The following is a 27,798-nucleotide window of genomic DNA, read 5'->3' as shown; positions in this document are numbered from 1 at the left end:
TTTGTGAAAAAGAAAAGTTTTTTTAAAAAAACAACACATTATTTATCTATATTCACCCATTAGTGACCGCCCCATAGTGTTTTTACGGCGGCTTTACGGGCTTTATTCCGATACAGTGGCCTTTTTACGGTGCTTCATCAGAATAAGTAAACAGAGCAGGGAGCCGTTAAATCTCCCTGCTCTCAGCTACCAGAGGTAGCTGAGGGCTAGGAGCATCCCTGCTCAAACGGACGAGATCCATATCAGTATTGATCTCGCTCGTTTAACCCTTCAGATGCGACGCTCAATAGCAAGCGCCGCATCTGAGTGGTTTTGGAAAGAGGGAGGGAGCTCCCTCTCTCACCCCACCGGCACCCTGCGTGTGATCGCAGGGTGTCGGTGTCTAATATGGCAGCCGGATGGCCTAACAAAGGCCCACAGGTCTGCCTCAGTTATTGCCTGCTAGGCCATGCCAGAGGCATAGCATAGCAGATGCCTGTCCGTTTTACATGGACAGGCAGTAATACACTGCAATACAAAAGTATTGCAGTGTATTATAATAGCGATCGGACGATCGCATAGTGAAGTCCCCTAGTGGGACTGGTAAAAAAAAGTTTAATAATGTTAATAAATTAAAAAGTGAAAAAAAATAAAATAAAATCCCACTTTTTCCCCTTACAAACTGCTTTACTATTAAAAACCAAAAAAAGTTACACATATTTGCTATTGCCGCGTCTGTAACGACCCCAACTATAAAGTTATTGCATTATTTAACCCGCTTGGTGAACGCTGTAAAAAAGAAAATAAAAAACAATGCAAAAATTGCTGTTTTCTGTGACTCCTGCCCTAAAAAAATGTGATAAAAAGTGACCCAAAAGTCACATGTACTACAAAATGGTACCAATAAAAACTACAAGTCGTCCCGCAAAAAAAAAGCCCTCATAAAGCTGCATCGGCGTAAAAATAAAAAAGTTATCTCTCTTCAAATATGGAGACACAAAAACAAATAATTTTGAGAAAAAAATGTTTTTACGGTGTAAAAGTAGTAAAACATACAAAATCAATATAAATTTGCTATCGTTGCAATTGTAACAACCCACTAAATAAAGTTTTTGTGTTATTTATATCACACGGTAAACGGCGTAAATTTAGGACGCAAAAAAGTGTGGCAAAATTGCTATTTTTTTTCTATTACCCACCAAAAAAGTTAATAAAAGTTAATCAATAAATTCTATGTACCCCAAAATGGTGTTATTAAATAACACAACTTGTTCCGCAAAAAATAAGACCTTATACAGCTATGTCAACGCAAAAAATAAAAGTTATAGCTCTTTGAATGTGACGATGGAAAACCGTAAAAAATAGCTTGGTCATTTAAAATAGGCTGGTCATTAAAGGATTAAAGCGCCTATTAGATTAGGTAGAAGATAGGTCAGTTATAAACTGGTGACAGGGTCTCTTTAAGAGGCGGTGTACCGAAGCAGAATGTCTTCATATGGCCTATGCTTTTTATAAAATGAATGTGAATTTTTAACACCGGGGATCTGTTATTGAAGGTAAACTTAGCACGGAGTACAATGGGCATGTTTACACTTGTGTGACTCGGGGGTCAATCTAAGGAATAGATGTGTTCTTTGCCACCCCCTGTGCTTTAGAAACAGCACAGCGATTCAGGAGGAGGGAGTCTGAAGTGCAGATTCTTCTCAGGATATCATCATTTACTTCTTCGCTGAGAATAGTCTTGCTATTTTATCAGTTTGTTTGTGTATTTTAGGGCAGGCCAGGTAGGCAATGTGCTTCATTTTAGATCCACTTCATTATAAAATGGTTTATTAAGCTTTATTTGCAGAGGTTCATTGTCATTTTGTGTTGTTGAAAATGAAAAATAACCACACGTTTATATAGAAATCTGGACATTTGCTGGGTCTAGGCAAAAATCGTCAAGACAAACACGACTGCAGCAATCTTTGACCTTGGCATTGCACAATGGCGTTGAAAGCCGTGTGCTTTACAGAACAATGAGGACTTTCAGATCTTTTACAGGTTTCCTTCCTTTCATTATGGCATGAATGTAAGCACAATACTGATGTAAGCTGTGGTAAATCTGACTGTTGTGATTTTGCTTTATGATAAATGAGTATATTTATTCTCACATTATTTATATAGCATCACCATATGGAATTGCGCTGATAGAGAATACCCCATTCACCTGCCTCGGTCTCACTGGGCCTCTGATGCCAAGCACATGCATGTAAACCATTAATGTGGACATTTTTGGAGAATGTGTGAAAATCTTTGGAAACATGGGGACAATAGTCAAACTATATGCACTGGTCAGATTCAAACACAATGGGGTTCATGTATTACATGAAATGGACTAGAAAAGTGGGTTATGAGTATTAGAAAAATGGTGCGAGTGATTTTATAATATTGTTTTTTCACACAAAAAAACAACTTGTGGTAAAACAATCCCTTTTACGATAAACCGTTGCAGTACTAAGTTGGGTTACATCAACAATCTGCTCATGTCTATTCACCTGTAGTACTACAGGAACCAGCATCTGGTGATATACTGCATGGGATCCATGATCGCCTGCCATCTGCTTGATGGTGATTATGGGGGGAATATCCAGAAGGAGGAGGTTGCTTTTCTGCATTGAACATTGTCAGTAGTGAGGTTGACTATTTTAAGGCAATGTTCTAATTCTACAGTAACCTAGTGGTATGAGGCGTACCAAATCACTGCTATATTCTCTATGAAAATGAAAAAAGTAAAATATGTGCGCCTTTTCTATTGCACGTAATTCCAGTTTACACAACTACTTAATTGACACTTGTTTGTCTGCCAAACTGATCACTACACATGGCCAGTTCTGAGAACCTCAGCTCCTTCTATGAGCTGTTATAAATTAGAACTACTGGCCCTTTAATCTGAAAATAATTTAATGGCAGCATGCTGGAAATCAAAGTCACAGTTTTACCTATGTTAGGTTACATTATATAAAAATACATACTATTGGAAGAGGCTTTTCTAAACTGCAGCAAAGGAAAATGGTACCGTTGCACAACGCAACCAATCAGAGTCCAGTTCTCATTTTTCAGATACTCTTTGGAAAATAAAATCCGTAACCTAATTGGTTGCCTTCGGCAAATACACCACTTTACCTTTGCACTAGATTTATTAAATCTCCAAATTATTCAATTATTCAATACCTGCAGTTAATAATCATTAAATCCTTTCTTAATTAAATGTAACTTTATTTCTTGGTATTCTTAAATGCTTCTTAATACAAAGAATTATAAGTAATTCATAATTCACTTTAACAAACATTATTGTGCAGTGATCTATTCTATTAAAATTGATATCAAATAAATAGTATTTGTTCACACATGCATGTGCCCACAATGCCATACTGAGCGGGCTCCAGCATGAGAACCAGTCACAATTTACACTGTCTGTCTAGTCTTGTCTTGTCGCTTGCTATTGCTGAACATCGGAAGGGACTAAGAAAGCTGTGTCATTTAGTAGCACCAGTGACATTTAGGCTAAGACTACATGGTGACGCCTGTCATCTGCATACAATCCTGCCGAAGCAGTTTGACAGCCTACTCGTTTTTGTCTCTCCAATGATACCATGGATCAGTAAAGCATGGCAACAGTGTCCCATTGTGTCACAGCCATGGTGAACCTCACTTGTTTGCAATCGGATGTGACTCAGGCTCTGGATGCTTGCTGTGCTATGCTATCCAGAAAGAAAAAAAACGGGAACCTAAAGGACCCATTATAAACCCATAAGGTAAAAAGAGCATCATTACTGATCCTGATGGATCCATCAAATCGATCATGACAGATCACGATGTATCATGAAAAATCCATCCTATCCATCATGGATCCTGTAAAAACTGAAGCCATGAAACCAGTGTAAACAACGTTGTAACAATATTGCATCCAATGTTTCTGTGTGGATATAGTCATTTTTTCTGGTTAAAACAACCGAAACTATCTAAGGCACCCTTCAACCGTTTCTAATTGAATATCTCACAAGGCACAGGGTTTATTATTACAGGACAGAAAGCAAGAGTTAAAGAGGACCTGTCACTAGGTCCTACAAAGTGAGTTAGTAGTCTCACCTAATCGCCGCTGTGTCTGAGTCCAGCGGTGTTCACCCCCCACTCTATTTAGCAACCAATATAGAAATGACCCGCTGGCTAGCCAAGTGGGTTTTGCCGTCAGCGATTCTCAATGGGCGGAGCTAGTACTGAGCCACTGATGCTGACCTATCAGCGTGAGGCTGTCTCCTTCAGACATTCCTAGGCCAGCGTCATCGCGTGAGCCAGCCGGCCATTTGCATATTGGTTGCTAAATAAAGAGGGGTCCATAGCTCAGCAACAGGACGACGCACAAGTACAGGACAAACACCACTGGACTCAGACGCAGCAGCTATTCGGTAAGGCTTCGTTCACATATCCATCAGGGCTCTATTCTGACGTTCCGTCAGAGCTTTCCGTCAGAATGGAGCCCTGACTGAAACAAACGGAAACCGTGTGCCAATGGTTTCAGTTTGTCTCAGTTGTGCAAGGGTGCCGTCATTTTGACGGAATGAATACCATAGTCGACTACGGCATTGCTTCCGTCAAAACTACGGAACCCATGCACAACTGAGACAAAAAGGAAACCATTGGCACCGGATAAGTCACCGTTGAAATCAATGGTGATGGAAACGAAAACCTATGGTTTCCGTTTGTTTCAGTCAGGGCTCAATTCTGCCGGAAAGCTACGACGGAACGTCAGAATAGAGCCCTGACGGATATGTGAACGAAGCCTAAGACTGCTAACTAACTTTGTAGGGTCTAGTGACAGGTCCTTTTTTAAGGACATGACAGGAAGTGCTGCAGAGGAGCATACCATATAATAGTGATGTAAACACGATAAAAAGGCTGGACTAACAGGTAAGCTGAGATGCCATTGTAATGCAATAAAGTGATACATTCTATAGAAGAAAGGAGGGAATTTATTTTTACACCCATAATGACTGGTAAGAAGATAGAAGGTTTCTTGGCTGCACACCCATCATTGTGTGATTCCACTTGTTTTGGAAACAGCTTTACATGAGTATCTGACAGCAAGGAAACAAACTGTAGTACATTCACCATTGTATAGTAACTGGTTAATCCTGTTTATGGTCCCAGCGATGAGGTCATTACATCCATAGATAACCTAGTTGTTTACCTAATGATATTATGTTATTTAAGCCAGATGGAAAAAAAACCTTGTCAAAGTTTGACAGCTGCCTTGCATCAGGTGTCTGCTGGGTGCAGAGGTACATGCACATTTCATGAGGTCTATGTCACTGTAATTCAATGTTCCATTTCCATATAGAGCCCTGGAGTCATGTTTTTCCTGTGCCCTATGTCCTCTCAAGAAGCTGTGCTTTCACTTTTATTGAAACTATATCACTTTGACATAAAAATAGTGTAAGGCTATGTTCACACGGCAAACCAAAAACGGCTGTAAAATATGGAGCTGTTTTCAAGTGAAAACAGCCCCTGATTTCCAGCCATTTTTTAAGCAACTTGCGTTTTCTGCTAAGTTTTTGGAGCTGTTTTTCTATTGAGTCAATGAAAAAGGCCCCAAAAAGCTGCTCAAGAAGTGACATGCACTTCTTTTTTACAGGGTGTTTTTTTACGTGTCGTTTTTTAAAAACGGCCGCGTAAAAAATGCCCCGTGGGAATGGAACGCTGTTTTTCCCATTTAAAATCAATGGCAGATGTTTGGAGGCGTTCAGCCCCCGTATTTTCAGCTGCTTTTCGGGGCGTTCACGGTGAACATACCCTAATGCAAATATGCATAATACAATAAACATACAATATACAAAAAGGAACTAAGTTATAGTGGCAGTTTACCAATGGCTACAGCCTATACAAAGTTTTACCTACAGGTAGAGCGTTTTACTAAATGCCCTGCTCTGGAATATAGGCCAGCTGTATGCAGTACATACAATTTTTAATAAGGAAAGATGAATGTTTTTTTATATCTTGTGCTAATAGGCCAGAAACAGATCTTTACAAGTTAGGCTCTGTTCACATCACGTTTGATCCCTACGGTTGGCGTATACGCCTGAAAAACCTTCCGCATATATGACAAACCTATCCATAGGTTTTCATTTACCAAATGGAGGCAAAAAAGAGTGTCCTTTTGACATCTGTCGGGCAGGTAAATGTTGGTATACCCTTATATGAAAATTATTTTCCTTTTTGTATAATTTTAGATGCAAAAGCTATGAGGTTAAGCTATGAAAATACAGTACCCCCAATATTATGGACACATACTATGGGGGGAATTTATCAACCTTTCAATGCCTGAAATAGGACATCTATTTCAACGGCACGGGCACCTTCCCGTAAGCATACAGGGAGGTACCCGTGGCCAATAGAAGTCTATGGGCCCGTAATTACGGGCCGTAATTGCGGGAGTTTTTACGGTCGTGTGCATGGGGCCTAAGTCTGCTACATCTCTATGTGAGAATGATCAGAACAAGGACTGTTGATTATAAATTGTTGATTGGCGGATTACACAAATTTTTACTTTTGCTCTGTAAGGCCCTGTTCATACACAGTTTTTTGCAGGCAGAAAATTCTGCCTGGAAAAATCAGCTTCGTTTTTTTTTAAGTGGTTTTGCACCACAGGCGTTTTTTGCCGCGTTTCTTTTACCTCCTTCTTCAACAGGCAAAGAAAAAAAACGTGAGCGGTTCTTGCCATAAAACGCGTCAGAAAACGCTGCAGCAGTTCACGGCATTTTTTTTTGTCACCCATTGATTGCAATGGGGTTTTCAAGGCACAAAACGCATCCATATAGGGCACGTCACCTCTTTTTCCCGAGAGCATTTTTTCCTGCTCGAGAGAAAAAAACGCCTCCACCTCGCATTGAAATCAATGGGAGTCAATTTCGGCAGTTTTTTCCCCGCAGCAAAATCTGTGTGAACAGGGCCTTAGTCGCCCTATGAAAAAAGCTCAGAGTTACTTTAAACCCAAAAAACATAGTGATAGGTTAATTGGTTTTCTATAAAACTGGCCCTTTTATGTACGTGTTTGAAATTAGACTGGGGTCAGCGACTAAAGGATCATTTACACGGTCCAATGATCTCTCAAAAAATTGTTCAAACAAACGCTCGTTCCTGATCATTGGCTAGTGTAAACATGTCAGCGATCAGCCCTCAAACAAGCAAACACTCATGTCACCTGACACATCTTTTATGCAGCCTATGAAATCATCGTTGTCAGTAGCACATCTGCCTGTTTTAACAGGGGATGTGCCGCCGATAATATGCCAACTGTATGGGGACCAAACAATATTTAACGTTTGCTTGTGAATATACAGTTTGCATCGGCCATGTAAAAGGGCCTAAAAAGGAGCGTCGTTCCGCTTGTTATATCGGCGATTGTTACGGGCAGAAATCTACCCGTGTAAACCAGCTTTAATGTGAATGGTGACAATCCGTGCACAGACCTGCTGAATATTTTGTCGCTATATAAGTAAGAAAAAATAAACGCAGAACACTGAGTGTGATTTTATCTAGGGTTAGTTTTTGTTACCTTGGGCAGAATGACCCCTAATATGATTAAATACACTGTTACTGACCTCTCCTCTTAATGAATGTGGGACCAATGCTGCTTCTGATAAGATTACAGAAAGTTTTGGATAATTGATTGAATTATTAACTATCTTGGGCGAGGGGGTTGGGTTTTTAGTAGCTGAAGTAGCTACTTTACTGAATTTATTATTGGCATGCCCTTGCATAGACATACATTTTTTTTTTCTTTTTATGTTTAACTGCATAAGGTTTTCAGGAATGAACATTGAGTAAGGGACACTACATGGACCCTCAATAAAGGGTAGAGCAGCAGGAGAGTAGAATCACTGCAGCCCTTTACTTCCTGCTGAGAGAAATTGAAGGCTAGAGAAATAGAGAGTGAGCGATCGCTAAAATAAAGGTGGCTGTAAAGGGGGGGGGGATTGCTAGCTAATAAAGTCATGTGATCACAGCAGCATGGGCACTGATTCAAGCGGGCAGTCTCTCTATCTGCAGTGTAAGAGGAGGGGTGGAGGGGGAAGTGAAATGTGAGCTAGCAGGCTTGTAGACATAGTGACAGTGACCGGGCTGCAGCACCACTGTCTCTGTAACATGGAAGACAATGATAACAACTTCCTATTAGTGAATTGAGAAGTAGGAGATGTCTGCAGCCCAAATGGCTGAGCTATGAAGGAAAAAACGTCCCATAGATACTGCAAATGTAATGCAGATCTAAGAGCACTGTGAAGTTTTTAAGTTTCACTGTAGATATTCTTTAAGCCAGTGGCCACTTGTGTGTGACTTTCAAGTTGTTAGCTGATGCCGATATTATTATGCATTAGTGGCACCAGGGTTATCATAGTTTTAGTAAATCCTGTTACTAGAATCAAAGCCATATCACTGGTAGATAATACGAGGGTAAAAGCCATGTCAATTGGTCATATCTTTCATAGGACTTTTCCCTTTTTTATTTTCGATGTGGCTCAACACCATTTTGTCGCGTATGAAAGTGGCATGCGTGGTGGCGAATTACCATACGGGCAGTTAGACGAATCACGCGACGATTCGCGGTAAAAAAAATGCCCCAAAACTGCTTTGTGCAGGAACTGTACACTTAAAGAGGCTCTGTCACCAGATTTTGCAATCCCTATCTGCTATTGCAGCAGATCGGCGCTGCAATGTAGATTAAAGTAACGTTTTTATTTTTTTAAAACGAGCATTTTTGGCCAAGTTATGACCATTTTTGTATTTATGCAAATGAGGCTTGCAAAAGTCCAAGTGGGTGTGTTTAAAAGTAAAAGTCCAAGTGGGCGTGTATTATGTGCGTACATCGGGTCGTTTTTAATACTTTTACTAGCTGGGCGCTCTGATGAGAAGTATCATCCACTTCTCTTCAGAACGCCCAGCTTCTGCCTGATCACTGCTGTGACGTCACTCACAGGTCCTGCATCGTGTCAGACGAGCGAGGACACATCGGCACCAGAGGCTACAGTTGATTCTGCAGCAGCAGACTTACCTGCTAACGCCGATGCTGCTGCAGAATCAACTGAAGCCTCTGGTGCCGATGTGTCCGACACGATGCAGGACCTGTGAGTGACGTCACAGATCTGCACTGCCAGAAGCTGGGCGTTCTGAAGAGAAGTGGATGATACTTCTCGTCAGAGCGCCCAGCTAGTAAAAGTATTAAAAACGCCCCGATGTACGCACATAATACACGCCCACTTGGACTTTTACTTTTAAACACACCCACTTGGACTTTTGCAAGCCTCATTTGCATAACTACAAAAATGGTCATAACTTGGCCAAAAATGCTCGTTTTTTAAAAATAAAAACGTTACTGTAATCTACATTGCAGCGCTGATCTGCTGCAATAGCAGATAGGGGTTGCAAAATCTGGTGACAGAGCCTCTTTAAGTCAACATGACCATATGTGTGCAGATCCTGAAGCCAAAAGGCAGAACGTCAAGGCTCCACAGGAGAGTGTGAGCTGCTATGTATAGTAAGTGTATGCGGTCTGGTGAGGTGTCTGTATTAGTTTAGGGGGTCCGGGGTGGGGTCTGTATTTAGGGGTCTGGTCTGGGTACTGTATTCGTTTTTAGGGGTCTGTGGTCTATGTTTAGGGGGTATGGGGCTAGTTGATTGGGTCTGTATTTAGTCGTTCTGGTCTTGGGTCTATATGTAGGGGTCTGGTCTGGCATCTAAATTGTATTTAGGGGTCTGGATCTGTATTTAGGGGACTGGACTAGGGTCTGTATTTTAGTTAGGGTGTCTGTTCTGGGACTGTAATAGTCGAAGAGGTTTGGAGTCTGTTTTTATTCCTGGGTCTGTATTTATTCTATGGTCTTGTCTGGGGTCTGAATTGAGGGGCCTGGTCTGGGGTCTGAATTTATTTAGGGGTCTGAGTTAATATAGTTATCTAGGGTCTGTATTAGTTTAGGGGATCTGGTCTGGGGTCTGTATTTAGTGGGTCTGGTCTGGCATCTGAATTTATTTAGCGGTCTGGATCTGTTTTTAGGGGTCTGGACTGGGGTCTGTATTTAGTTAGTGTGTCTGTTTTGAGTCTGTAATAGTCGAGGAGGTCTGGAGTCTGTATTTATTCTAGGGTCTTGTCTGGGGTCTGAAGTGAGGAGCCTGCTCTGGGGTCTGAATTTATTTAGGGTTCTGAGTTAATATAGTTGTCTGTATTTGTTTTGGGGGTCTGGTCTGGGGTCTGTATTTGGCGGGTCTGGTCTGGCTTCTGAATTTATTTAGGCTTCTGGATCTGTATTTAGGGGTCTTGACTAGGGTCTGTATTAGGTTAGGGTGTCCTGGGTTGTAATAATCTACGAGGTCTGGGGTCTGTGTTTATTCCTGGGTCTGTATTTATTCTAGGGTCTGAATTTAGGGGTCTGGTCTAGGGTCTGAATTAATTTAGGGGTCTGACTTAATGTAGTCGTCTGGGGTTTTAATTTATTTAAGGGACTGGTATGTGGTCTGAATTTTCTTGTGTCGCCCCCGGACAAAGGCTCCACAGCTGAAACGCGCATCGGGGTGTATAGCCAGGCAGCCTTCTTTCAGTCCCCATATATTCATGAGTAAGTTACATGCACTTTTCTATGTCTTGTATGCACTGTATACACTTATAGTAATATTATATATTGTTGTTTTAATAGACACTTGTTGCACTCCTCATAATACAGATATATTTTTTTTTTCATAATTCCATCATATATAATACAGTATAGTACAGTTAATGGGGAATGGCTATTTTTTTCTAGTGCTGGAGACTGTCATGATCTAATGCATATTTATGCCTATGTACCCTATACTTGTTGCCTGGTCCTCATTCTACCACATTTTGTGGTTATCATCTCTGCTTTTTATATGTTTGTTTTTAGATTGATACATTAATAAAATGTATACATTTTATATTAATATTGGTGTTATTAGACTTGTCTTTTCTATAGGTTTAGTAATTATTTAGCGCGTCTGGTCGGGCATCTGAATTGATTTAGGCTTCTGGATCAGTATTTAGGGGTCTTGACTAGGATCTGTATTTAGTTAGGGTGTCTGTTCTGTGTTGTAATAATCTACGAGTTCTGGGGTCTGTGTTCATTCCTGGGTCTGTGTTTATTCTAGGGTCTGAATTTAGGGGTCTGGTCTAGGATCTGAATTTATTTAGGGGTCTGACTTAATGTAGTCGTCGGGTTTTAATTTATTTAAAGAGGCTCTGTCACCAGATTTTGCAACCCCTATCTGCTATTGCAGCAGATAGGCGCTGCAATGTAGATTACAGTAACGTTTTTATTTTTAAAAAATGAGCATTTTTGGCCAAGTTATGACCATTTTTGTATTTATGCAAATGAGGCTTGCAAAAGTACAACTGGGCGTGTTTACAGTAAAAGTCCAACTGGGCGTGTATTATGTGTGTACATCGGGGCGTGTTTACTTCTTTTACTAGCTGGGCGTTCTGACGAGAAGTATCATCCACTTCTCTTCAGAACGCCCAGCTTCTGGCAGTGCAGACACACAGCGTGTTCTCGAGAGATCACTGTGACGTCACTCACTTCCTGCCCCAGGTCCTGCATCGTGTCGGACGAGCGAGGACACATCGGCACCAGAGGCTACATTTGATTCTGCAGCAGCATCGGCGTTTGCAAACGCTGACCTGCAAACGCTGATGCTGCTGCAGAATCAACTGTAGCCTCTGGTGCCGATGTGGCCGACACGATGCAGGACCTGGGGCAGGAAATGAGTGACGTCACAGCGTGATCTCTCGAGAACACGCTGTGTGTCTGCACTGCCAGAAGCTGGGCGTTCTGAGGAGAAGTGGATGATGCTGATTCGTCAGCATCATACACTCCCATTCCTAACGCCCAGCTAGTAAAAGAAGTAAAAACGCCCCGATGTACACACATAATACACGCCCAGTTGGACTTTTACTGTAAACACGCCCAGTTGTACTTTTGCAAGCCTCATTTGCATAAATACAAAAATGGTCATAACTTGGCCAAAAATGCTTGTTTTTTAAAAATAAAAACGTTACTGTAATCTACATTGCAGCGCCTATCTGCTGCAATAGCAGATAGGGGTTGCAAAATCTGGTGACAGAGCCTCTTTAAGGGTCTAGCATGTGGTCTGAATTTTCTTGTGTTGCTGCAGAGGCTGGGGATGGCTGCAGAAGCGAGAAACAAAATATGTCTCGGCAGGAATTTTAGGGAACCGCGCAGGGCCTAGGGTCTGGGTTCACAACCTACAAAAGGTTGGGGACCTCTGCTTTAAATACAATCATGCAATCTCCATGCAAAACAGTAGTAAGGGTCATACTGAAGTACTCAGCGACTCTGTATAATCAAATCTCTTCCCTAATCAAACTGCCTGGTTATTGGTAAGTACTATTATTATGAAGTGGAAAGCTCAGCTTAGCTGCAAAGTGGAGGCCAAGCAAACTCATAGAACTGATTTACTAATGTGTTTATATTGTCTACCCAAGTTCTAAACTGCCTCTGGAAACGTCTGTACAAGAACTGTTTGTCATGCACTTAAATTGGGTTACCATGCACATTAAGTCCCGCCTCAGTGGCAGTTGCGATCGGCATGCTGTGGGAATCAAACAGCACAATTTTCTTGGTCATGCATATAGTATGACTGAGAAAATAGGTATGTTTGAAATAGCTTCCCCTATATCACCCTGTCAGCAGTTTTGAGAACTCAAAACTTCTGACAGGTTATTTTTAAGGACCATGGTTGGCCGAGTTGGCATAGAAGAAATTGCTTGGCCTATGCTCCACTCCTACTTTGGCCTAAAAAAACGGCATCAAAACTACCTGAACACATTATACTATTGAAAGTGAACCTGAGAGGGGCACATTAAACATTTAAAATGAAACTAAGCTCCTTTATACTTTTTTGTCATGTTTCACTGTAAAATTTGCATGTATTTTGCTGCAGATTTGAAGATTTCACTCTTTTCATTGTAATGTGAAATATGTTATAACTAATGGTCTCCAAGAGCAAACAGTGTTATTGGGCTAGGTTATGTTCCAAAGAACATCCTCCCACATATATTAATAAGGCAACTCTATAATATTCATATAGACAAAAGAGAAACAGAGTCTTTAGCCAGTATTATCAGAAGTATCAATACAAAACTTTATTTAAATATACAAAATGACAAACATTTAAAGGAATATATCAATTAGAAAAAACTCCAATAAAATGACATAGAGACAGAGCAGGAAAGCCAAGATGGATGTGGAAAACCTCTATAAAGTATAGGTTTTATGGCAAGACCATCACTAGTGTGTCATAACATGATAATAACTCATCTCCTACTTTGACACTGTTAGAAAGGAATAAGTATTCCTAAAGACAAGCATTAGGAGATGTGAATAACGGGTCTAAACCAGGCCCTAATATAAAAATAACTCTGATGATCTTACCCATAGGTGTTCTAGGCTAAGTCCCGATCGTCACATATGTGAAATATGTGTAAAAAAAAATCTGAGACCGGGCAAGCTGCAGATTTGAAAATCCACAGCTTGCATAGGGAACATACAACAAAACAGCAGTGTGTGTCAATGTAAAGCGTGTACATACAGAACATATGTGTGTGGGGGGGGGGTAGATTTAGAACATATGTGAGGGGAGTGCATACAGAACATATGTGAGGGGAGTGCATACAGAACATATGTGAGGGGTGTGCATACAGAACATATGTGAGGGGTGTGCATACAGAACATATGTGAGGGGTGTGCATACAGAACATATGTGAGGGGTGTGCATACAGAACATATGTGAGGGGAGTGCATACAGAACATATGTGAGGGGAGTGCATACAGAACATATGTGAGGGGTGTGCATACAGAACATATGTGAGGGGTGTGCATACAGAACATATGTGAGGGGTGTGCATACAGAACATATGTGAGGGGTGTGCATACAGAACATATGTGAGGGGAGTGCATACAGAACATATGTGAGGGGTGTGCATACAGAACATATGTGAGGGGTGTGCATACAGAACATATGTGAGGGGTGTGCATACAGAACATATGTGAGGGGTGTGCATACAGAACATATGTGAGGGGAGTGCATACAGAACATATGTGAGGGGAGTGCATACAGAACATATGTGAGGGGAGTGCATACAGAACATATGTGAGGGGTGTGCATACAGAACATATGTGAGGGGTGTGCATACAGAACATATGTGAGGGGTGTGCATACAGAACATGTGTGGGAAGTACATGCAGAACATATCTGAGGGATGTGCATACAGAATATATAAGAGCAGGGTGTACATACAGAACATATATGAGAGGCGTACATACAGAACATATGTGAGGGGTGTCCATACAGAACATATGTGTGGGGTGTACATACAGAACATATGTGAGGGGTGTACATACAGAGCATATGTGAGGGGTGCGCATACAGAACAAATGTGAGCAGTGAACATACAGAACATATGTGAGGGGCATACAGAACATATATGAGAGGCGTACATACAGAACATATGTGAGGGGTGTCCATACAGAACATATGTGAGGGGTGTACATACAGAACATATGTGAGGGGTGTACATACAGAGCATATGTGAGGAGTGCGCATACAGAACATATGTGAGCAGTGAACATACAGAACATATGTGAGGGGTGTGCATACAGAACATGTGTGGGGAGTACATGCAGAACATATCTGAGGGATGTGCATACAGAATATATAAGAGCAGGGTGTACATACAGAACATATATGAGAGGCGTACATACAGAACATATGTGAGGGGTGTCCATACAGAACATATGTGAGTGGTGTACATACAGAACATATGTGAGGAGTGTACATACAGAGCATATGTGAGGGGTGCGCATACAGAACATATGTGAGCAGTGAACATACAGAATATTAGTGTGTCCATGAGGGATGTACACAAAAGACAGCAGTGCGTGTCATTATGAGAACATATGTGAAGGGTGTGCATACAAAACATATGTGAGGGGTGTGCATACAGAATTTATGTGAGGGATGTACATACAGAACTTACGTGAGGGGTGTGCATACAAAACATATGTGAGGCGTGTGCATACACAGCATATGTAAGGGGTGTGCGTACAGGACATATGTGAGGGGATTACATGCAGAGCATATGTGATGGGTGTGCATATAGAATATATGTGAGGGGTGTGCATATGGAGTATATGTGAGGGGTGTGCATACAAACTAGCAGGGTGTGTCAGTGTGAGGGGTGTGCATACAGTACATATGTGAGGGGTGTGCATACAGAACAGCAGGGTGTGTCAGTGTGAGGGGGTGTGCATACTAAACGTGAGGTTTATGCAAACAGAAAAGCAGTATGTCATAAGGTGTGTACATTATGAGGTGTTCATAGAGTATGTGTGAGGGGTGTGCATATAGAGTACGTGTGAGGGGTGTACATATAGTGTATGTGAGTGGTGTGCATACAGTACATATGTGAGGGTCGTGCATACAGAACAGCAGGGTGTGTCAGTGTGAGGGGTGTGCATACAGTACATATGTGAGCGGTGTGCATACAAAACATGAGGTGTGTGCAAACAGAATAACAGTATGTCATTATGAGGTGTGTGCATATGTGAGGGGTGTGTCAGTGTGAGGGGGTGTGCATACAAAACATGTGAGGTGTATGCAAACAGAAAAGCAGTATGTCATAAGGTGTGTACATTATGAGGTGTTCATAGAGTATGTGTGAGGGGTGTGCATATAGAGTACGTGTGAGGGGTGTACATATAGAGTATGTGAGTAGTGTGCATACAGTACATATGTGAGGGTTGTGCATACAGTACATATGTGAGTGGTGTGCATACAGTGTATATGTGAGGGGTGTGCATACAGTACATATGTGAGGGGTGTGCATATCGAGTATATGTGAGGTGTATGCATACAGTACATATGTGAGGGGTATGCATACAGTACATATGTGAGGGGTATGCATACAGTACATATGTGAGGGGTATGCATACAGTACATAAGTGAGGGGTATGCATACAGTACATAAGTGAGGTGTGCATATCGGGTATATGTGAGGGGTGTACATATAGAGTGTGTGAGGGGTGTGCATACAGTAAATATGTGAGGGGTGTGCATACAGTAAATATGTGAGGGGTGTACATACAATACATATGTGAGGGGTGCGCATACAGTACATATGTGAGGGGTGCGCATACAGAACATATGTGAGCAGTGAACATACAGAACATGTGTGAGGGGTGTGCATACAGAACATGTGTGGGAAGTACATGCAGAACATATCTGAGGGATGTGCATACAGAATATATAAGAGCAGGGTGTACATACAGAACATATATGAGAGGCGTACATACAGAACATATGTGAGGGGTGTCCATACAGAACATATGTGAGGGGTGTACATACAGAACATATGTGAGGAGTGTACATACAGAGCATATGTGAGGGGTGCGCATACAGAACATATGTGAGCAGTGAACATACAGAATATTAGTGTGTCCATGAGGGATGTACACAAAAGACGGCAGTGCGTGTCATTATGAGAACATATGTGAAGGGTGTGCATACAAAACATATGTGAGGGGTGTGCATACAGAACTTACGTGAGGGGTGTGCATACAAAACATGTGAGGCGTGTGCATACACAGCATATGTAAGGGGTGTGCGTACAGGACATATGTGAGGGGTTTACATGCAGAGCATATGTGATGGGTGTGCATATAGAATATATGTGAGGGTGTGCATACAGAGCATATGTGAGGGGTGTGCATATGGAGTATATGTGAGGGGTGTGCATATGGAGTATATGTGAGGGGTGTGCATACAAACTAGCAGGGTGTGTCAGTGTGAGGGGTGTGCATACAGTACATATGTGAGGGGTTTGCATACAGAACAGCAGGGTGTGTCAGTGTGAGGGGTGTGCATACAGTACATATGTGAGCGGTGTGCATAAAAAACATGAGGTGTGTGCAAACAGAATAACAGTATGTCATTATGAGGTGTGTGCATATGTGAGGGGTGTGCATATAGAACAGCAGGGTGTGTCAGTGTGAGGGGGTGTGCATACAAAACATGTGAGGTGTATGCAAACAGAAAAGCAGTATGTCATAAGGTGTGTACATTATGAGGTGTTCATAGAGTATGTGTGAGGGGTGTGCATATAGAGTACGTGTGAGGGGTGTACATATAGAGTATGTGAGTGGTGTGCATACAGTACATATGTGAGTGGTGTGCATACAGTACATAGGTGAGGGTTGTGCATACAGTACATATGTGAGTGGTGTGCATACAGTACATATGTGAGGGGTGTGCATATCGAGTATATGTGAGGGGTGTGCATACAGTACATATGTGAGGGGTGTGCATATCGAGTATATGTGAGGTGTATGCATACAGTACATATGTGAGGGGTATGCATACAGTACATATGTGAGGGGTATGCATACAGTACATATGTGAGGGGTGTGCATACAGTACATATGTGAGGTGTGCATATCGGGTATATGTGAGGGGTGTACATATAGAGTGTGTGAGGGGTGTGCATACAGTACATAAGTGAGGGGTGTGCATACAGTACATATGTGAGGTGTGCATATCGGGTATATGTGAGGGGTGTACATATAGAGTGTGTGAGGGGTGTGCATACAGTAAATATGTGAGGGGTGTGCATACAGTACATATGTGAGGGGTGTGCATACAGTACACATGTGAGGGGTGTACATATAGAGTGTGTATGAGGGGTGTGCATACAGTACATAAGTGAGGGGTGTGCATACAGTACATAAGTGAGGGGTGTGCATACAGTACATATGAGGGGTGTGCATACAGTACATATGTGAAGGTTGTGCACATAGAGCAGCAGGGTGTGTCAGTGTGAGGGGTGTGCATACAGTACATATGTGAGGGGTGTACATAGTGTGTGAGGGGTGTGCATACAGTACATATGTGAGGGGTGTACATAGAGTGTGTGTGAGGGGTGTGCATACAGTACATGTGTGAGGGGTGTGCATACAGTACATATGTGAAGGTTGTGCACATAGAGCAGCAGGGTGTGTCAGTGTGAGGGGTGTGCATCACCTGGTGTGCAGTGTGGGCGTGGCACTAAATTGTAGGAGGCGTGGCGTGCATGGTTCGTGAGGAGTGCAGGAAATTAACCACTCCAGCAGGCAGATACGGATTACTTCGTGGACGTGTGCTGACTTCTCTAGAGTTTCATTCCTCACCCGGCCGGGCATAGCTTCCAGCGTACCTTTGGGCACCGCCCGCCCGTTTACACACGTTTGCTGATTAGTTTACCACGTGAGAGCCGCTCATTAGAGTGTGTCACCGGCGGAGAACAGCCCGGTCGGGTGGCTGAGCATGTAGTGGACGTGGGCGCTTTCATCCACACGAGGGTCAGGCAGATGACGTGGAGTAGCAGCATGAGCAGCGGATATAGCAGTCTGGAGGAGGATTCCGAAGAGTTTTATTTCACCGCTAAGACCTCCTTCAAACGAAGCCCGTGGAAGGCAGCCCGGGGCCAGCATGTGAGTGTCCTCCCTGCGCTGCGTGTAGCCATCTGTTCCACTATTGGATTACGTTACAGTTGCGCTGCGCCTAGTGCTCCGCATTATTGATGACCAGGGACGGTCTCAACAAGTGTGGGCGTCAGGAGAGTCTGAGGTGTCACCCCGGGTGCCCTTCACCGTCCTGTACACGCCGGGCACTAGTGCTGCTCCGCTCTTCGGCACAGGCGATGGTTCTGTCATGCTGTGACTCCCGCTCCATTCTCCTGTATAACTAGTGTTCTATCTTGGATATAGAACGTTCAGTGTTCGTTGTACCGACATTAGGGATATGGCTTTTTGTGTAAATGGTGAAGTTGTTCTCGTCCTTCTCCCGGGCAGGGCATTTCTGCGATAGATTGGTATAACACAGCATGTGACCCTGGTTATGTGGAGACTCATTTTTAGGTTCAATCAAAGTTTTATTACAAGGGCAATATAAAATCCACGTCGTCCTGTACAGTGCAAACATCAGGTCCTGGGTGATAGGGCGCTCGTGGAGGCGTATGCCTAGGATTTCATAGATTTGTATTTTTTTTGCTTTGTATTATGTACAAACCTGAGAGAAGAGAAATTGTATTCTCCATGAGAGAGACTGACGTACGGTGTGGGCACACAAAGACCGTTCGGTTTCCTAGTACGGAGCCGCCAGGACTTGGTGTGCATGGGGCCTTAGGGTGCAGTCACATGGTGTATTTTTATCATGTTCACAGTAAAAAAATACACTACAGAAAGCTTTACAATGTTATCCTATGCGATAAACGCTACGTTGTGCGACGCGAGGGATTTAGGAATCGGACTTGCGTAATATTTTCCTATTCGATATTTAAAAGTTTTCCATGGCGCATTATTGCGCTGTTGAAATACGAGTCAAATGTGGCATTTGTGGCTGTATCCTAAAGACTCCAATGAGGGTTGATGGGAGACCTCTTGCTATGGCGGGGTTGATGGGAGAACTCTTGCTATGGCGGGGTTGATGGGAGAACTCTTGCTATGGCGGGGTTGATGGGAGAACTCTTGCTATGGCGGGGTTGATGGGAGAACTCTTGCTATGGCGGGGTTGATGGGAGAACTCTTGCTATGGCGGGGTTGATGGGAGACCTCTTGCTATGGCGGGGTTGATGGGAGACCTCTTGCTATGGCGGGGTTGATGGGAGACCTCTTGCTATGGCGGGGTTGATGGGAGACCTCTTGCTATGGCGGGGTTGAAGGGAGACCTCTTGCTATGGCGGGGTTGATGGGAGACCTCTTGCTATGGCGGGGTTGATGGGAGACCTCTTGCTATGGCGGGGTTGATGGGAGAACTCTTGCTATGGCGGGGTTGATGGGAGAACTCTTGCTATGGCGTCCACTGTTTGAGCCTTCGATAAGAGCAAATAAAACCGCACCCGTAGGCAGCTGGGGCTCATTGTGCCTCCGATTTTATATGAAGGTACTCAGGTTTGTTTTTCCTCACTGACACAGATTCATGAGAGGGTGGCATGCGGCACCATACGGTGGTGACACGTAGCCTGCCCATAGATGTAATGTAATACAGAGGCCTGGGGACTCCATCTGCTGCAGAACAGGGGCCATGCATGTGGCATTGTGGTGAACATGGATTCTGAGCCCTTATTTATACAAACACTGCAGAACTTAGGATCAGATTTTCTGTGTGGAGATTCCCTAGCATATTACAGTAGCAGCAAAGAATACGGAAAAATTACGCAGAAAAGAAATTTGGGAATTGACTGGCACCGCGGATTCTCAATCTGCAGCATTACAACTTATCTTGTGAAAATGCTCCGGAATTTCCACACATAAAATCCAGTTCGAAATTTTGCAGTGTTTACGCTACGTATGAACATAGCCTAACGGCCCTTTTACTTGGGCAGGTGATCCGTTGAATTTATGCTGGTTCCCTATCGTTGCCCTGTGTAGCGATCAGTCTGAAAACTACCAGTGGGCTGATCGTTTTATACTGCCCAAGAAATTGAGGGAAGGTGTACATGCGTAGTAAGAAATAATAAATGAATAGTGTGTGTGCAAGTGTAATACTATAAGTGAAATATAGGGGGCAGTAATAAATGAAGTGCCTCAATAGAAATAACTGGATAATGGGGTGCAAGTGAGTGAAACATGGAGGGATAGTGTGTACGTCATGAGGCACAACGTGTATAGCCAGGTAGAAGCCTATTTGTGACGCCTTGATAATTCATAGAGCGGGCTACCCTGCTTGCTATGCCAAACAACAACACACCATGCTCTCCCAGCATCAAAGATGTTTGTGCATCAGGAACGTTCTGTTCCAGTTTAGGATTTAGGGACTCGCAAGTCTGGGGATCCTTGTCGTGGATTGCGAGCTTGCGTCCTTTTGGCCAAAATGATTACCAATACCCCAGGTATTTTTCATTATTATGTATATTCGCTTCTCTTGGACACAGCCGGGTCTTTGATGCTGGGAGAGCATGGTGTGTTGTTGTTTGGCATAGCAAGCAGGGTAGCTCGCTCTATGAATTATCAAGGCGTCACAAATAGGCTTCTACCTGGCTATACACGTTGTGCCTCATGACGTACACACTATCCCTCCATGTCTCACACACTTGCACCCCATTATCCATTTATTTCTATTGAGGCACTTCATTTATTACTGCCCCCTATATTTCACTTATAGTATTACACTTGCACACACACTATTCATTTATTATTTCTTACTACACATCCCATGCACCACACACCACTCCCCTCAAGACTAGTGGGAGTGGCTATTATTATTTAAAGCACCTGCTCGCCCTTTCATCAGCATTTCTGGCCTGGCTGTGTCCATTTGTAAGTATGGCCTTTTTCGGTGTTTTTGTATATGTCCCTGTGTTTTTATCGGTTCTGAAGGTGTACATGCGGTTTACACGAGGATATGTGCTGCCGACCAGATAAAAAAAAGGTATGGTGACCAACCATCCTATCAAGGATCGTTGATATTCGCGATCCTTTCTCCATTTTCCTGGCACTTTTTACTGCGTAGAAAATCTGACACCCTAATCCTCCCTCCTGTGCTGGGAGGTTGCGCTTGTCTTGCTCCAGCTCTTGGCTTCATGCATCAATGTCTTCTGTCAGCAGTTGCCATAATCGTAATACACGCAAATCTCTGTGAGTTGAGATCTGCATGTGTCACTCACAAACCGCTGTTTGACAAAAAGCTTGGGCCAATATTTGGAAAAAAGTTGAGCTAAATAACTCTTCATTATCAAATCCTCATGTGTTTGTTTTTTTTTTTTTTAAATCTTCAGAAAATTAAAGTGCCCATCACACGGCCAACAGCTATTCCTCCTGTTCCCCCGTGGACACTGTACCCATTGAGGATATAAGATGCTGCCAGATGCCTTTTGGGGTGGCATATTTCCTGTGCAAATAAAGGATTGGGCATGTTAAAATCTAACATGCCTTATCCTTTTCCCCGACCTCTTCTGTAGGAGGGAGGTTTGGGTTCTGCAGACCATCTAATGTGTATGATTACACATTAAAGGGGTATTCAAGCCTAAAGCATTTTTCACCTGTCCACTAGATGGGTGATAAATACTAAACCAGTGGGTGTCTGCCGCTGGGACCCTCATCGCTTGCCATAATGGTAGTCCCCTTTCCACCAGCTGCAAGACGATAGCTAGGAGGAGTTTGATTGGAGCCACGGCAGGGTATGCGCGATGCCACTCTATTCAAAGTCTGTGGACCTGGGACCCCTGTTCTGGGAATTGGTGGGGGTCCCAGCAGGCAGCAACTCTGATCACCCCAAAAAGGGAATAAATACCTTTCAACTGGACCACCAATTACTATTGCATTAGTGCTTGTTTACTGTATCCTCATTGATGGTGACAATTTGTTATTTTCTTCCAGTACACTGGTAAAGGTTACAATGTAAGGTTACTGGCTCTTCTTTGCTTCTAGGGTCTGCTAATTTTTTTTTTCTGCTGCTGATTTTGATGTGGAAACAGCGTCAGACTCGGGGCCAAAAAGTGGTGTCAAATCGCCCCCCCCCTCCCCCATTGCTTTTAATGGGAGGCAGAGGTTTTTTTTGTTTATTTCTCCCTGGGCACTTGGGGGGGGGGGGGCATCATGCTCTTTCCTCAAACTGTTTCTGGTGCTGACCTCCCATTGAAATCAATGGGAGGCAGAAAAAAACTTGCAGCGCTTGTTTGGAGCGTTTTTTGCCTGCAGGTTTTGCATTAGATTCAGCAGCCATGGGCAAGAAGACAAAATGGCATCAAAACAACTCTGGCGGTACAAAATCTGCCTCAAATTCCTACAGGAGTTTTGAGGCTTTCTTCTTTTTTTTTTTTTCTTTTTTTTTTTCTCCCCTCTACCTGCAAAAAACTATTGCAGCAAAAGCCACATTAAGGCCTACTTCACACAGTGTTAATGTTAAAATGGTATCTGGTTTCAGCTACTAAGTATAAACAAAATGCTCATTCTTTGTATATTGAAAAGTTGTACGATATTCTGATATACTTTCTGTATCAATACCTCGGCTTTCTAGATTTCTGCTTGCTAAAGTTCAATAGAAACTTTAAAAGGAATGTTTCCCCATGGAACCCCCACTGAGCTACTGTAATGCGTATAGCTATAAAAACCTCGATTTTACAGTACCAATGGTTCTTATGGCAGCCAGGGGGTTTACAAAGGCCCCCAGGGCTGCCTTAAAGGGGTTGTCCGAGATCCCAACATTTTTTCAAAAACTCTGTCATACATTACCCCTTATACAGACAACCTAAATAAAGCATTATTTTTTAAAAAAATTCTACTTAACACATTTCTTCTTTGAATTCAGCACAGTTTGTTTACATGCAGTTCAGCTCTGGTTTGTTGATCTTTCCTTGTGATGAAACTGTTTTCACGTGCACGCTCATTGCAGGCTGCAATGAGCGTGCACGTACCTTCCAAGAGTTCATGTGAGCTGTCCTTGCTCCTCCCGCTGACCTCCTTCACTGCACTTGTCTTCTTGATGACATTCTTGAAGGATGATGAGCAAATGTTCTCCCCCCATTATGTTTTTCACATTTATGTTTTATTTCTCTTTTCACCTCTTCGTGTCTACCCTAAGGGTATGTTCACACGCACTAATTACGGACATAATTCGGGCGTTTTTGCCCCGAATTACGTCCAAAAATAGCGCCTCAATAGCGTTGACAAACATCTGCCCATTGAAAGCAATGGGCAGACGTTTGTCTGTTCACACGAGGCGTATATTTATGCGCCGCTGTCAAATGACGGCGCGTAAATAGACGCCCGCGTCAAAGAAGTGACCTGTCACTTCTTTGGGCATAATTGGAGCCATTACTCATTGACTCCAATGAATAGCAGCGCCAATTACGCCCCTAATGGACGCGGCGTTCAAGCGCCTGCACATGCCGTTATGGCTGAAATTACGGTGATGTTTTCAGGCTGAAACATCCCCGTAATTTCAGCCGTTACGGACGCCCTCGTGTGAACATACCCTAACCCTTGTCCGCCCTCCTCTATCTCATGTCTCTCTCCACTAAGGCTATGTTCACACAGAGTTTTTTGGCAGGAACAATATCTGCCTCAAAATTCCGTCTTGAAGTTTGCGGCAGATTTACCTCTCCCTGCACGTTGTTTTTTGCGTCGTTTTTCCCGGCGTTTTTTGTGCGCTGTTTGCGTTTTTCTTTGCCGATTTTTTTCGGGGCGTTGTTCGCTTACTTTATCTTGGCGTTTTTTGCTTGTTTGTTTGCGTCTTTTTTTGCGATGTTTTTGAATGTGTTTTCCGTTTCGTTTATCGTATCCTTTTTTTCGCGTCGTTTATCGTTTCTTTTTTTGCGTCGTTGTTGTCGGAAATTTTTTATGCGTTTTTCGTTGCGTCTTTCGTGTGGTTTTCCCCGTTTTTTTTCGCAGCCTTCTTTGCCTCTTTGTTTGCGGCTTTTTTCGCGTCATTTTCCACTATATTTTTTTCGTCGTTTTGCGTGTCGTTTATCATAGCCTTTTTTTCTACGCTTTTCGCGTATTTTTGGGGGGTTTTTTATTTCTGCGTTTTTCGTTGCGTCTTTCGTGGCGTTTTCCCTGTCGTTTTTCGTGGCGTTCTTTGCCTCTTTGTTTGCTGTTTTTTTCACGTTTTTTTTTAATGTTTTTCCCCGCGTTTATCGTAGCCTTTTTGGCGTTGTTTTTTTATTGTTTTTTGCGGCGTTGTTTGCGGCTTTTTTTGCGTTCGTCCAGCCCCGTCTTATGCCTCATGCACACTTGCGTGTAAGATTGACGCCCGTGAGAAACGCATATGAAAACAGGCCAATTTAAAATAATGGGTCGCGTGTGCTGTGCGTGGTTTTCACAATCAGCACACGGGCGAGATTCACCCTGTTGAGAATGGGGCCTTAGGCACGATTTACACAAGCGTGAATCACGTCCGTGTGCTGTGCTTTGAAAAAACGCACAACACACGCGACCCATTTATTTCAATGGGGCCGTTGACACATGCGTGACTTTTCACGCAGCGAGAGTCCGCTGCGTGAAACATACTGCATGTCCTCTATTGGTGCGTTATCCTGCACCTACACTCACATTGAAGTCAATGCATGCGTGAAAACCACGCACCGCACACACGTGTTTGGTGCGTGATTTACACAATTTGTTAGATGAAAAAAATGTGCTGGCTTTGTGAGTGCGTGAATAACACATGACAATCGAAAAGCACACTGATGCATAAGGGCGGATTTACACGAGCGTGTGCGTTTTGCGCACGCAAATACAGTGGCGTTTTGCGTGCACAAAATGCACTTGACAGCTCCGTGTCATGTTCATATGGTGCGCAGCTGCGTGCTTTCCGCGCAGCCACCATCATTATGACACTACGTTTGGATGTTTGTAAACAGAAAAGCATGTGGTGCTTTCCTGTTTACATTCATACTTTTTACTGCTGTTGCGCGAATCACGCACGTCCCACGGAAGTGCTTCTGTGTGGTGCGCGTGATTTTTACGCACCCATTGACTTCAATGGGTGCGTGATGCTCGAAAAACGCAGAAATATAGAACATGTCGCGAGTTTTACGCAGCGTACTTACGCTGGGCAAAACTCACGGACAGTCTGCATGCCCCCGTAGACTTGCATAGGTCCGTGCGACCCGCGTGAAAACCACGCGGGTTGCACGGACGTATAGCACGTTCATGTAAATCCGCCGTAACGCACACACACAGACATGATTGACGCAAGTTTTTCACGCGTGTAAAATACACACGCTCGTGTGCATGAAGCCTTACTAATGGACGCTGTTAGACAGTGATGAACTAGTAATACATTTTAAAATAAATGAGGACATAGAAAAAATATTGTAATGAAATAACACACACAACACTGGTTAACGATTTTATTAAAAATAAAAAAGGGTGTCATTGAAGTAGTCCTTGAACTGTAAAAAACACATAACTAAGAAAAAAAAAGTGATGCTTAGATACACTGCTCATGTGTGATACTGTCTGTTTGACCATGTATCTAAGCCTACCACAAGGTAGCCTTAGATACATTACCCAAGCAGACAGTGTCACACATGGGCCATGTATCTAAGAATACATGTTAGGCTTAGATACAGGGCCCCAAAACACAAATCTTATACAGGAATAAAAAGAATGTCATCTGGGGTCCTGTATCTAAGCATACATTGTGTTAGGCTTAGATACAGGCTCCATGTGTGACAATTTTTTTTAGCCACTGTATCTAAGCCTAACAATGTAGGCTTAGATACAGGACCCCAGAAGATCTTTTACAGTTTAATATTATACGCTCTGCTCCGGGACTCCTGACATCGTAGCAGAGCCTATAATAGCGTAGTGCGGCTCCTCCTTGGGCCTGCTCGGTGCTACGGCGCAACGGTGTCCCGCGGGCCGCAGATAACAGCCTCAAGGGCTGCATGCGACCCGTGTACTGCATCGAGTTGTCTGATCCCCTATCAAAGCCTACTATGTGTAGGCTTTGATAGGGGAAGAACTAAAAGTACAGAGGTCACTGTACCTCTCTAGTCCGCGGGTGCCGTCCCTCTTCACTTTTTTCACTATGAACACGCATAGGCGCGCTCACAGTGAAAAAAAGCTGCATAGGCTGGGCGGGCACCCGCAGAAACGACACATCTCCAGTGACGTGTCGTGTCCCATCCGAGGTCTCGCTGGGGCGAGACCATGTGATCGGGACACGACACGACAGTGGAGGAGGAAGAAAACGTGACGTCAGAAGACATGTGATCGGCAGAAAAGAGCTGCCAGAACGGAGAACAGAAGCAAGATTGCACAGGTAAGTATATTAGGGAATAGTTAATGTGTGTATTGTGTGTTTAACTTTTAAATAAAAATATATCTCGGACAACCCCTTTAAGTGTTATGCCTATTAGGCCTTGTCAAAGGCAGGGTCCAATACAATGCTTTTTGGCTTTACAGACATGCAGAATACACTGCAATACTGAAGTTTTTTAGTGTGTTAAGCAATCAAATAAATTATTGCATACTAAAGTCCCTAAAAAAAAGTAAAAAATTGTTTCAAAGTCACAAGTAAAAAAAAGAGTGAGAACCCACATTTTTCCCATACAAATTGCTTTTATTATAAAAAATGTAAGCTACACATAATTGGTATCGCCATGTCTGTAACAACCTGAACTATTACGTTATTGATCCCACAAGGTGAATGCTTTGGGAGTTACACAACAGCGTAGCTCATCTGTTTCTGTAATCCTGGCCACCTTGCTACTGAGATTCTGCCACGATGAGTTGTCAATAAAAATCTGAGATGGGAATACCTCTTTAACTTCGACATTGTGGGCCACCGTGTTTTGAGGTGTTTTTCAATTTTATTTGTTTTTTTACGGCATGTCAGAAATGCTGTGGGCAGATTTTAGTCTAAAGTGAAATATGATGCCCACATACATCGCGTTAGAGGTTTTTTGGGGTCAGTGGCACTTTTCTTACAACGCATCATGCTTTAGGTATGGCGTGTTGGCACTTTTCTTCATAGACTTCTCTATAGAACTTTAAAAATACATTGCATCTTAATAAAAAACATAAGTGTTGTTCACGGTAAATTGACCATAGTGATTCTGTCTTTGGCTAATTAATACAACTACATTTAGCCTCCCATGACCATGATTATGTCTGTCTGTAGCTCTTACCCTCAGCCGCCTCCTTACGTCATGGCAATCTGAAGTCACATGGAGCATAATCACATAATATAGAGGTCACTGCATAAGATCAACACACT

At 43.0% G+C, this 27,798-nt stretch overlaps 1 protein-coding gene across 5 annotated transcripts in view; it reads left to right on the top strand.

Moving 5' to 3' along the window:
- RASSF3 (Ras association domain family member 3) overlaps positions 1–27,798 on the top strand; it is a 197,475-nt gene that overhangs the window by 118,044 nt on the left and 51,633 nt on the right. Inside the window, exon 1 of one of the 5 annotated variants that reach the window (XM_075856902.1) lies at positions 18,159–18,563. The exons of the other annotated variants lie outside the window; for them this stretch is intronic. Coding sequence (XP_075713017.1) covers positions 18,441–18,563 — 123 coding nt within the window. The 5' untranslated portion in view covers positions 18,159–18,440. Of the gene's footprint in view, positions 1–18,158; positions 18,564–27,798 lie in introns of those variants that run through there. 5 annotated transcript variants of the gene reach the window in all.

The sequence above is a fragment of the Rhinoderma darwinii genome, chromosome 3 (assembly GCF_050947455.1).
Source record: "Rhinoderma darwinii isolate aRhiDar2 chromosome 3, aRhiDar2.hap1, whole genome shotgun sequence".
NCBI lineage: Eukaryota > Metazoa > Chordata > Amphibia > Anura > Rhinodermatidae > Rhinoderma > Rhinoderma darwinii.
The sequence above is the reverse complement of the archived record's forward strand: the minus strand, read 5'-3'. Positions and strand labels throughout refer to the sequence as shown.